Source organism: Myotis myotis, unplaced genomic scaffold (genome assembly GCF_014108235.1).
Source record: "Myotis myotis isolate mMyoMyo1 unplaced genomic scaffold, mMyoMyo1.p scaffold_m19_p_1, whole genome shotgun sequence".
Taxonomy (NCBI): Eukaryota; Metazoa; Chordata; class Mammalia; order Chiroptera; family Vespertilionidae; genus Myotis; species Myotis myotis.
This window is the reverse complement of record NW_023416313.1, coordinates 2854159-2866341: the sequence shown is the minus strand read 5'-3', so window position 1 is coordinate 2866341 and position 12183 is coordinate 2854159. Positions and strand designations below refer to the sequence as shown.

The 12183-nt window shown below is 62.7% G+C and overlaps 1 protein-coding gene across 1 annotated transcript in view; it reads right to left on the bottom strand.

Moving 5' to 3' along the window:
- Positions 1–301: 301 nt before the first annotated feature.
- Positions 302–12183, bottom strand: part of MAN2B2 (mannosidase alpha class 2B member 2) — a 29519-nt gene continuing 17637 nt past the window's right edge. Inside the window, exons 12-20 of the mRNA XM_036310149.1 lie at positions 9679–9870; positions 8739–8991; positions 7712–7822; positions 7446–7638; positions 6053–6200; positions 4390–4492; positions 2912–3041; positions 1986–2073; positions 302–377 (exon numbers count right to left, since the gene is read on the bottom strand). Coding sequence (XP_036166042.1) covers positions 302–377; positions 1986–2073; positions 2912–3041; positions 4390–4492; positions 6053–6200; positions 7446–7638; positions 7712–7822; positions 8739–8991; positions 9679–9870 — 1294 coding nt within the window. The remainder of the gene's footprint in view (positions 378–1985; positions 2074–2911; positions 3042–4389; positions 4493–6052; positions 6201–7445; positions 7639–7711; positions 7823–8738; positions 8992–9678; positions 9871–12183) is intronic.

Genomic DNA, 12183 nt, shown 5'->3' with positions numbered 1-12183 from the left:
ACCACCATTACCACACCATCACCACCACCAACACCAACACCATCACCACCACCACACTACCAACAACAACAGCAACACCATTACCACCAATAACAACACCACACCATCATCACCAACACCATCACCATCCTACCTGACAGCAATACCATCACCACCACCAACACCATTACCACACCACCAACACCATTACCACACCATCACCAATATCATCACCACCAACAGCAACACCATCACCAACAACACCATTACCACACCATCACCAACATTATCACCATCACCACCACCAACACCACCATCACCATCATACCAACAACCACACCATCACGAACAGCCACACAATCACCACCAACAGCAACACCATCACCACCACCACCACACTACCACCAACAACAGCAACACCATTACCACCAATAACAACACCACACCATCATCACCAACACCATCACCATCCTACCTGACAGCAATACCATCACCACCAACAGCAACACCATTACCATAACCACCAATGACACCATCACCACCACCATCACCAACAACACCATACCATCACACCACACCATCACCACCAGTAGCAACACCATCACCACCACCAAACCACCATCACCATCATTACTGTCACCATCACATCACCATCTCACCATCACCACCACCATCACCACTACTGTCAACACCATTACCATTGCCATTACAGCACCATGACCATCACCACCATTATTACCACCACCACACCATCACCACCAACAACAACACCATCCCCATCACACCACCACCACCACTGCTATCACCACCAGAACAGCTCACCTTTATGGAGCACGTACTCCATGTCAGGTGCTGGTCTAAGCAATGAGCATGTTTCCTCCGGGAACCCTCACACGCACATAAGACAGGCATGAGGATCGTTATCTCCATTTTTACAGGAGGGAAAACTGAGATTAGGATAAATTCAGGGGCTTCCTAGTGCGCGTCGGAGCCGGAAATCCAATCAGATGCTTGGTCTCCTTCATTCTTTGGAAAAATATTTTCTCTGAGTCTCCTAGTACCAGGCAGCATTCTAGGTGCTGCGGGCACAGAACTGTTAGAGACAGAGGCGGGTGGGCTGCGTTCCAGAGTGCATGTGTATGAGCATATGTGTGTGTGTGCATGCCTACACACGCAAGCATGTGTGGGTACATGTGGGTGGAGCAGGGGCACAGACCATGAAGAGGACGGGGTGACTCCCATCTTCCTGCCTTCATTCTTCTCCTGAAGGAAAATCATGGAATATCTCCCCCCCTCCCTCCCGAAGCTTGTAGTCACGTAATAAATACTGACAGCGCCTAGCTGTGGTGCTCACCTGGGGACACACATCTGGTGGGAAGAGCCAGACGATCGGGGATGACACTGAGCGGGGGAGGACCTGGAGCCAGGAAGAGGCGAGGTGACGAGTCGGTGGGTGTCAGGGTGTCGGCGGGGTGTCCCGGACTCCGGTCTGCGTCTTTCTACAGCTCACAGCCCTGCCCGGGGAGACGTTCCCCACGGCCCTCCTGACCCAGAAGCCGAGCCCCATGCACCCACAGCTCTAAGGCCTCCTGTCCCCCATGTCCCAACCGCCACACCGTGTCACCCTCACACGGCAGAGCCACTGGCGGCCTCATGAGACCCACAGGGCCTGCGCGGCGGGTGCGCTGGTGTCACTGTGGCTTCGCACTCTGCCTGGCACGACTTCCTGTCTTTGACTTTCGCGAATGAACGAGGAGCTGTGGGTGCGTGAGGACAGAGCCAGGCGGCAGGGGAGGAGGGGCTGGCGCCAGAGGCCGAGGAGAAGAAACGGGTCCTTATGATGCAGCTTTTATTTCAAAAAATAGGAAACCCAGCCTGTCCGTTTCCTGCATCAGCCGACCGGACGGCAGCTGTCCTCCCGTCCGTCCTCGCTGCTGGGCCGAGTCGGGCCCTGTGGTTTCCCGGGTCCGGAAGCCCTGGGCCCACAGCCTCGGCCGAGCACTCACGGCCTCTGAAAGTGGACGAAGAAGGTCCGGATCTCCTTGGGGCCGATGGTGACGACGGGGCCGTGCGGGGCGCTGGGCCGGGAGCCGCCTGGCAGTGGCAGAGGTGGTCAGCCCAGCCCTGTCCCTCGGAGCCCCTGTTCCCGGGACCCCCAACACCACAGGGTGTGTGGCTGCCCCTCCTGCCAGGACCCACGGCCGGGGCCTCGCACCCCAGAGGATTTCTGCCGCATTTCCGCCCTTCCCCGAGCACTGGGCCTGCAGAGGAGGCTGCTCCTGGTCCCACGAGGCCTCAGGACCTAAGGGGCTTCTCACTGAGGCCGTTGGGGGCCCCACCCTTTAGTTCACTGGCCCCCCAAAGTCATGCGCTGGGGTTTGGGCTCATACTGTTCACCCACCTTCCCTCCTGCACCCACCCATGCATGATCCACCCATTCACCGCCCCCCCAATGACTGAACGGCCCCCCGCCCCGCCCCCGCCACAGTGCCGGTGCAGTGGACCGAGAGGCGTCATTTGGCGCCTGCCTGGCCCGGGCAGGATAGGCCGGACGGCGGGCCAGGCGCGTTCCAGCGGAGGGAACAGCGTGCGCAAAGCCTGGGCGGCGGGAAGCAGCCTGTGGTTGGCGGGCCACAGTGGTGTGTGCAGAGCGAGGCACAGCCTGGCACACTCAGACCCTGGGGGCCGCCGGCGAGCATGGGTCTCACCAGGGGCACAGACAGGCGGCGTGGCCTGCACTCACATGCACTCGCACATACGCACACGCACTCGCACACGCGCACACCTGCGTGGAGCCCTGGCAGGCAGGCACTGACCCAAAGCCTCTCCTAACTGCTATGGTAGTTCAGGGCGGCTGCAGAATCAGAGAGGGCGAGCAGCCTGCTCAAGGTCACACAGCCTGAAGGGGCAGCGCGGGGCAGCCGGGCAGCACCCAAACCAGAGGCTCCCAAACCTTTGTTGGGTGTCCTCCACCTCCAGCGCCGCAGCGAGTTCACACTCCAGGTCCCCGTGAGCGAGCGCTCCTCCACGGCCACCAGCGTGCCCAGCCCCCGCAGCACGGCCTGCAGGGAACGCAGCGTGGGGAGGTGAGCCAGGGCTCCAGGGCGGAGCAGAGGACACAGCTGCAGGGGGCCACCCAGGGCCCAACACGCCTCCCTCATTCCATTCTCACAGCAAAGCTACTGGCGGGAGCCCACTTCACAGGTGAGGAAACTGAGGCCAGGAGGCCCTGCTTCCCAGCTGCCAGGTGGATGGGTGCCCAGGAGGTGGCTGGCGCTCAGAGCAGCCCCTCCCACACCGAGTCCCCTCCTGCCCTGAGCGGTGCTCAGGCCGCACCAGGCCCGGCCCCTGGAGGAGGCCAGCCAGTCACCCACCCCCTTAGCCAAGTAGCTCAGCCCAGCCACCCATGCAGGGAGGCAGGGGCCCGAGTGGCCATTGGCATTCAGGGACAGCGGCTGGCCGGAGGGCGGGGTTCTGGGCCAGCTGCCCTGGCTGATGGACAGGACGTGCACGGGCGACCAGGCCCTGGTGCTGCGACCCCACTTCGGTCTTTACACCTGCTGGTGAGGCCCGACCGGCTGTGACCACAGGCGACAGCAGGACGAAAAGGAGCTGGCGTGCTGAGGACGGCCCGGAGGACTGAGTGACCGAGGGCAGCACAGCCCAGCCGCGCTCTGATGGTGAGAAACGCCCGGCCTGCTCCAGGCGCCCTCGCTGGCAGCCGCCCTGGCAACCGTGCACCGTCCTCCCTGAGACCCGCTGGGCCACCGACCAGCACCATCCACGCGGAGGAGCAGCGCGGCCTCCGCCCGGCCATCGCCCCCCAAGGGCCTCGGCACTCTGCTGAACCTGCAGCACAGGCGACTGACGCCAAGTGCCACCTTGGTCTTCCCTGTGCCCTGAACACACGTGGCTTAGACCTGCTGTCGGCCTGCGAGGGGCCCGTGGGACGGGGGCGGGAGAGGAAGGAGACGGCCACGGCCCCACGTGGTGAGGCTGGGAAAAGGGGGCGTCCGGAGGCATATGTGGCAGGCCTGGGGTGGGGGTGCTGGGTTCCACAGGACCAGTGGAGGACACAGGCAGCAGATATGCCCCAAAGCGAAATCAGAGGGAGGAACAGGCACTCTGGGAGCAGATGAACGGGGAGTGCCAGGCACAGAGAGAAAACGGGGAGGGGGGAGGCGTCGTGAACTACCTTCCGGGGAGAAGGGGTCAGGCTGGGTACCGGGTGGGGTGGGAGGGGCAGGGGGGCCCCCAGAGCCCACACCGGGTCTGCTGTGAGCGCACTAACACGCCTCTTTGCCAAAGTGGCTTCGGAGTCGGGACTGTGACCTGGAATGTGACTCCCTGGGCCAGCGCCCAAGAGGCTGGACAGGGTGGTCTGGCAGAGGGGGGCGCGGGGGCGTTCACCTTCAGGTCCACGGTCACCGGCTGAGACAGGACCTGGTGCTCCCGGACCTCGTACAGGTGGTGGAGCCGCAGCAGGACCCGGCGGAGGTCGGGCTTGGCCTTCCTTGGGAAGCCTGAGGGACGGAGGGAGGAGGGCCGTGAGGACCCAACGTGTGCGGAACTTGACACCCCCTCCCCTTCACTCCACTTTACGTCCTCCGGCTCCTGGGAGGCGCCGGCACGGCCTCCACGGGCTCAGAGAGGGGCAGTCCCTGGCCTGGCCACACGGCGATGCCACGCCTGGAGAGGCCCGCTCCTCCCTCCTCCCTCCTCCGTCCCCCGTCGTGGCTGTGGGCCTCCTGGCCCTGTGCTCAGAGCTTCCCGTCTCAGGATCATTCGCTCCTTCTCTGCCTGAGGCCAGGTAACCCTGAGGCCAGTGCAAAGCGAGCAGAGGTGACCTGTCACTCAAGACGGGAGCGTTTCCTGTCACCGGGACTGAGGCGCACATGGTGCATCATGGCCTCCCCCGGCAGGTCCCTGGTCCCACGGCGAGAAGGGCTCGCTGCTGACCCAGGAGACATACAGCCGCGGGGGGCGGGGAGCGGGGGAGGGGGGGCGTGCTGTCCGCACAGGGACAGGTGGGCCCTTGGTTACGGTGGCAGGAGGTTTGTAAAATTTCTTCTACGTGGTCCTGGCGCAGTGGTTCGGGATGGGCCTTGAGCCGAGTGAGGCTTCGGGCCCCCGATGAGGTGGGGAGGGTGAGGAGGAGGGTGAGGATGACAGCCTGCTTCACAGGGGGTCACGTGCCCATGGGAAGGGGGTGCTGCTGGCGGGAGGCCGCCCGCCCAGTGTCTCCTGTGATGGGGGTTGAGGTGCTGGGGTTCAGGGTTAGGCAGCCTCTGGGATGCAGACCTGAGCCCAGGTCTCCCACACACACTTTTTCAGGGACAAGGATGTTACTTGGCCTGTCGCCACTTCTTAATTCCACAGACTTTCCTTTGTGGGGGGCCAGGTCCTGGGTGGGACTGTGGGGACCCGAGGGTGGCTGAGGCGCAGCCAGCCTGCCTTTGAGCTGCTCAAGTGCAAAGGGGCAGAGGAAGTGCAGCCGGAGTGTTGACAGCAGGACCAGTCGCTTCCTAGTAGGTCTCGCCTCCACCGTGAAGCCCTCCCTGATGCCCAGCCCCGGCTTCCGTCTGATCACTGTCATCGCTGCCTGGTGACCTGACTGCTCCCCCCTCTAGACCAGGAGCTCGGCAAGCAGAGACCTCGCCGCACCGGTCACTGCGCTTCCCCCAGGCCCCGGCCCGGAGACGTTGGGTTCACAATGAATGGAAGTTCCGGACAGTCGGGCTGCCAGGGCTCTCGCGGAGGGTGACGGGAGTCAGGTGCTCGCGGCCCCAGGGGAGTCCGTGGAGGAAGCACAGGGTCCGGCAGGATGTGGCCAATGGTTTGGAGATGGAGGCGGGCTTAGAGGGGTCCAGGGAGAATCACTGGGCAGGTCCTGGGCTGGGGTCCAGGCCCCCTGTCCCTGGGCACTCGCTGCTTCTCTGTGGGCCTCAGCCTCCCCATTGGCAGGTGAAGGGACCAGGTGACCTTGAGCCATGACAACTCTGAGGAGGCCCCTTGCCCGGCGATGCGATGGGGCCGGGTTGGCAGGGGAGGGAGGAGGGGGCTGGCCCCGGACCCTGCCTCACCTTTCTGGAGCTTCTGCAGGTGCTGTGTGTGGTTGGAGCTGTAGGTCCAGCCGGGGATGCTCAGGGTCTGCAGGTGAAGGCTTGGGGGCAGCGTCACGGCCTCTGGCTGCCGGGCCACAGGGCGCTCTGGGTCGGCCTCTGCACAGTCCACGGACACAGCGAGGGGCAGGGCTGGGGCCACCCCCTCCTCCTGCATGCGGAGCTCTCCCCGCCGCAGTCCCTCCCAGCACAGCGACCTCCCAGCCTCCCCCCGGGCAGCCTACACGGCTGGTCCAGAGTCCACCCAGGCTCCCACCCCAGGCCCTCCCCCACAAATGCCCCTCCTCCCACAGGCCCAGCAGCTCAGATGACGAATCTAAGAGCTGGGTGGACCCTGAATCTCCGGTCCACCCATTGCCAGCTGCAGACAGGGGGACCACGGCCCAGAGGGACACATGGTAAATCCAGATCAGATGACGGGCTCACACAGAGCCCTGTTTTCTAGTCAAGCCTGGGAAGCCAGCTCCCCCCTTGTCTGCTGCCCCGGGCCTCTGCTCTGAAGACCCCTCAGCCCCTCATCTTTCCGGGGAAATGCTCCTTTCAACTCTGGGCTGCAGCTGGAGTGCCGACTCCCTGCTGTACCCCAGGCCACAGTGACTGGTCCAGGCTGGGGTCATGTGATCCCATAGGGCCAATCACAATCTTTCCCTGGGACTTTAGCGTCTCCATTCCTTTGTGGGAGAAGATAGAGGAGGGAGAAGCAGCCTCATGAAGGTTCCAGCTGGGTACGCATTACACCCCTGGCCTTCCCTCGACTTCTCTCACTCGCAGCCACCAGAGACTGGAGTGAGGCCAGAGGAGGGAGCTGAGCAGCCTCGGGGCTCTCTCAGACACGGCACCCGCCCTCCGTGGGAAAGGCTGCCTCTGCCAGGAAGAACACTGGCGGCCAGCACGGGGCCTGGAGGGGCAGGCAGCAGCTCCGGGCAGTCCTGGGAGAGATGGCTCCCGAGAAGCCCAGCGCTGCCCGGCCGCCCGCCTGCCGCGGCCGCTGCCCAGCTCCTCCTCCCGCCCTGAGCTTCCCAGCCTCTGCCCACCCAGCAGCTCCATTGGCGCTTTTCCTGTCAAACACAGGAACCCTAAGACATCCCTCAAAGCTGGCCCACAGGCTCATCTCGGCTGCGGGTCACACTACCTAACCCCACCGGTCACCGGCCCTCTCGTCAGCCCCGCCCACTGTCTGCCCTGAATCCCCGACCTGTGTGATCATGTCTCTTCAATGCACATCCCACGAGGAATCCCTCACGAGAGGACTCGGCCTCACGGCGCACACAGCCCAGACCCCGAGGGCACCCATCCTCCCCGGTTCTCGCTGGCCTGACGGGCTCCGTTTCGGCACCCCCTTACCAGGCAGCCTTCCCAGCACCACCACAGGCCTGTGCTGCAGGGCCAGCCCACTCTGCGGGCGCAGGCGAGTGGTCAGGGACAGGGGTCCCAGCAGGAGCCAGAACACCGGGCGGACAATGGAGGCGTCTTTCAGGGTGACGTTGAAGATCTGGGACAAGTCCAAGTTGTTCCACAGCCGCCGGTGAAGCAGCACCTGCAGGGGAGAGCTGGGTGGCAGGCCCCCGGCACCGGGGCTGCCATGGGGGGCAGCGCAGGGCCCCGCCTACCTCCACCTCTCCGTCGCCCTGGCTGGAGACGCCGTGCGCCTGCTCAGAGAGCAGCACCAGCCTGGTCCTGCTGTCCTCGATGTAGGCCGACTGCACCATGGGGTAATAATTCTGTGGGCACAGACATGGCCAGGAGGGCCATTGGGCAAAGGCAAGGCAGGCCACCTGGTCAGGGACCGCCCTCTGGCCACCCCAGCCAAGCCCCAGCTCAGGTGCAGCGGCAGCTCGAGGGGCCATGGGGGAGGGACTCATCCGGCTCTCCTGCCTCCTGACCTGTGAGCTGGGGACCTGAGCCCACTCAAGCCTCAGTTTCCCCTTCTGTAGATGGGGCGCAAAGACCCACTCTGGACGACTGCTGCAGGGAGGGAGGGACACGGACCCGCCAGGGCCCTGGGCCGAGGGGTGCTGGCGTAAGGGCCCGTGATCTGAGCAGCAGCCACACGGCCATGCCTCTGGCTCCCGTGGGGCAGAATCCCCCGGGATGACAGGCTGGACTCGGGGGGCCCTGGCCACAGAGGGTGAGGACCAGAAAACAGAGATGCAGGGAACACACTCAGGCAGGCAGTGCGGAGCAGAGCGGGGATCCCGTGGAAGGAGAAATAACAAAGGCTCATTGTGGGCTCACGAGGTGCCCAGCACCCCGCTTCCCTGATTCTCCCAGGGACCCTCCCAGCCCGGGGCGAGGAGAGGGCACGGGCACAGGGAAGATCAGTCACTTGCCCAAGGCCACCAGCTGGGAGCTGAAGGCGCGCACTGGACCTGGCGTCTGACTGGAGGCCCTGCGGCCGCCGTGTTCCGCTGAGAGCGTGGACACAGTCAGCCCTAGACATGCATCATCCCACGAACCCTCAGACCAACTCTGCCCAGCGAGCCCTCATCTTACAGGAGGGGAAACTGAGGCCCCGGGGACTGTCCTCAGCGCGTGGCAGCCCGGTTCAGACACCGGGTTGACCCAGCCTGGGCTCCACCGCCACCGGCAGCAGGGGGGCTCCCGCAGAGGCCCCGCGCCCAGGCCTCGCCAGCGCACCCGGGAGATGGTGTGGGCCGGGTAGTCCCGGTGGAGCCTGTGCTGCATCTGGAAGGCGTTGCTGTCCGAGTGCAGGACCCGCAGGCTCTGCAGGCCGGTGCTGGTCCTCAGGACGGCCTCGCGGTTCACCTCCAGGGGGCCCACGCGCAGCTCCTGCTCCAGGCGGTGGCAGAGCAGCTCCCGGTCGTAGCCCAGCGGCACGTGCGCCAGGCGGGAGTAGATGGCGTAGGTGTGCTCTTTGGCCTCCAACGTCCTGAAAGACAAGAGCCAGATCGGTATGCAGCCTCCGGGCCTCTGGACGCCCCTTCCTCCTTCCTCCCTCCTCTCCTGCCCTCTCTCTTTTCTTTTCTTTTCTTTTTTTTCTAATATATTTTATTGATTTCAGAGAGGAAAGGAGAGGGAGAGAGAGAAACATCAGTGATGAGAGAGAATTATTGATTGGCTGCCTCCTGCACACCCCCTACTGGGGATCGAGCCCACAACCCAGGCACGTGCCCTTGACCGGAATCGAACCCAGGACCCTTCAGTCCACAGGCCTACGCTCTATCCACTGAGCCACACCGGCCAGGGCAGGTGCTTCTCTCCCCCTCCTTCCCGCAGGTGGGTGGGTGGGCAGGGTGCCTTCTCAGGGACAGGACGGGAGGCGCCGGTTCCCTGAAGGCGCAGGGCTCGGCCAGGCCCGATGGCTTCTGTCGGGGAAAACACAAGAACTCCTCTTGTGCTAAGTCACTGGCACCGCGGGTTCCTGTCCCAGCTCCGCTTGGACACCAGCAAGGTGACAGCACATGCAGACGCAGCCAGAAAGCCTGGCCTGGAGCCATTCATTCCTGCACCGGACTTCCATCCAGCGGCAACTGCCAAGCAGGAGCTGGTAAAGGTGGGCCCCAGCACCCGCCCGTGTGCACCTACTGTGTGCCGGGCCCAGCCGGAGGCCGCGCACCTGTAGAAGTACTGCCGGATCTCCGTCAGGAGGCGCCCGCGCACCATCTCCACGCTCACTGCCTCCCACGCGGGGTCCGCAGGCCCTTCAGGCAGAAACACGTAGTTGTCAGAGACGGGGAGGTCATTCTTGTTGCCGTTGACGGTGTACTCCAGGAACTGCTGGGTCACGCGGACCGTCCGGTTACTCTGTCTACAAGAGCAGCCCAAGAGAGCAGGGTTATTGCCGCAGGCAGCGTCTCCCGGCATCACCCTCACGAGCTGGAGCCAGGCTGCTGCCTCTCTCTGCAGGCGCGAAGGGAGGATGAGTCGCCTCTGCACCCACTCTGGGGGTGGCTTGGGGACAGTGCCGGGGACAGTGCAGAAGAGGAGGCGTCCGCGAGGCCTCTCTGCCCTCCGAAGGGGAGGGAAGAGAAAAGCCTCCTTTTTGTGCATCTGGGCCTTTCCCGTCTGGGCCCAGGCCGCCCCCACACCTGACAGGGACTTGCATGCAGAAAAGATAAAGAACTCTTATAACTGAATAATAAAAAGGCAACTCAGCTTGGCCGGCGTGGCTCAGGGGTTGAGCGTCGACCTGTGAACCAGGAGGTCATGGTTGGGTTCCTGGTCAGGGCACAGGCCCGGGTTGTGGGCTCGATCCCCAGTGTGGGGCATGCAAGGAGGCAGCTGATCCATGATTCTCTCTCACCATGGATGTTTCTCTCTCTCTCTCTCTCTCTCTCTCTCCCTCCCTCCCTCTCTGAAATCAATAAAAACACATTTTTTAAAAGACAACCCAATTTCAAACCAGACAAAGGATCTGCCCAGACATTTCATCAGAGAAGATATACAGGTGTTCACCAGGCCTCGCGAGAGATGCCGGCACCCCGGTCAGCGAGGAGACGCAAGTCAGAACCCCCTTGGACGCGATGCCGCGTCACACCCGAGGAGCGCCATCAGCAGAGAGACAGGAGGCCCTGTGACCTAGTGACTCCGCTCCGAGGAATCCTCCCAGGAAAGGAAACCCACACGCACACAAATCCAGGCACAGGCATCGCCACAGCAACATGACTCAGAAGAGCCAAAACGTGGGAACTGCACAGGTGCCCGTCCGCTGTGGACTGGATAAATGAACTGGTGTGGCTAAGCGGCGGAGTACTACTGGGCCATGAAAAAGGCACGCCGTGCGCATCCAGGGTGCACCACGGATAAAGCTTTGGGAACCTGATGCTGAGTGACAGAAGCCAGTCCCAAAAGGACCCCATGTGGTCTGCTTTCATTTTATGAAATCTCCAAATAGGGCAAATCCAGGGGGACAGAAAAGAGATTAGAGCTGCGGGGAGTAGGAGACAGGGAGCATGAGACGTCTCTTTGGGGTGAGGAACATGCTCTAAAAGTGTGTGTGGTGACGCTTGCACAACTCCGTGAACATCCTAGAAATCATAGATGCATCCAGGTAAGTGGGTGAATGGGATGGTGTGTGAATTACAGCAACTCAGCTCTGATCCACCTCAGGCCTTGCCCAGGCGTTCCCTTCTATGGCACAATGCCCCTCATCTGTGCCAGCAGATCCTCTGGCCCTTCAAGCCTCCGGCCGGGCTCCCGGGGTCTCCTCCGAGCACCCCCACTCCAGTTCCAGCAGCTCCTCTCTGAGAATGCGCCAGATGTGCTTTGCGGTGAGCTCACTGGAACATCAGGGATCCCAGTGAGAAACACCCTTCTCCTCTCCTAAAGCAGCTGACAGGAGACAGGGGCCAGGAGGTGGGCAGTGGGTCCTGGCTTAGGTGTGGGCATCGAGGGCTGCGAGAAAGGAGTGGCGAGCTGGAGCTGGCCCTCGCAGGGGCATTCCGGATGGTGTGCAGGACCGAGCAAGGAAGGACCCAAAGCCAGCGGCTGACTCCACCTTTCCCCACCTGACCAGGGAGCTCGGAGCATGCTCGGGGCATTTCTGTGGCTCCCCTCCACCGCCTGCTCTCAGCCCTCCCTCCAGCCACAGCTCTCGCGAAGGGTCTCATTCGAAGGGAAGTCCCAGACCTCTGTGCCTGCAGAGCTGCTGACAGCCGCCTGGGGCTGAGCTCCTGGTGACACTCACTCACAGCCACCTCTCCTCTCCCTCTTCTCCCCTCTCCCCCCCCCCCTCTTTCCTTCTCCCACACTCCCACTCCTGGTTGGAGATCACTTCAGGACATGGACATGGTGCTCTGCAGAGGGAGCTGGGCTCCAATGAAAGCTGCCTGGGCTGTGGCCTGAGCATGGACAGGGTTGACCCCAAACCTCCAGGGAGACCTTCCTGGGAGTCAGCTGCCCTCTCTGCTGTGAGAAAGGAGCTCCTGAATGCGTGATTGGATGGATGGAGGGAGGAATGGATGGATGGATGGATGGATGATCAACAGACAGTTTGATGGATATGTGGATGGTTGAGTGCAAAAACGGATGCGTTAGTGGATGGATGGATGGATGGATGGATGGATGGATGGATGGATGGATGGATGGATGGACAAATAGATGGATAAATGGATGAATGATT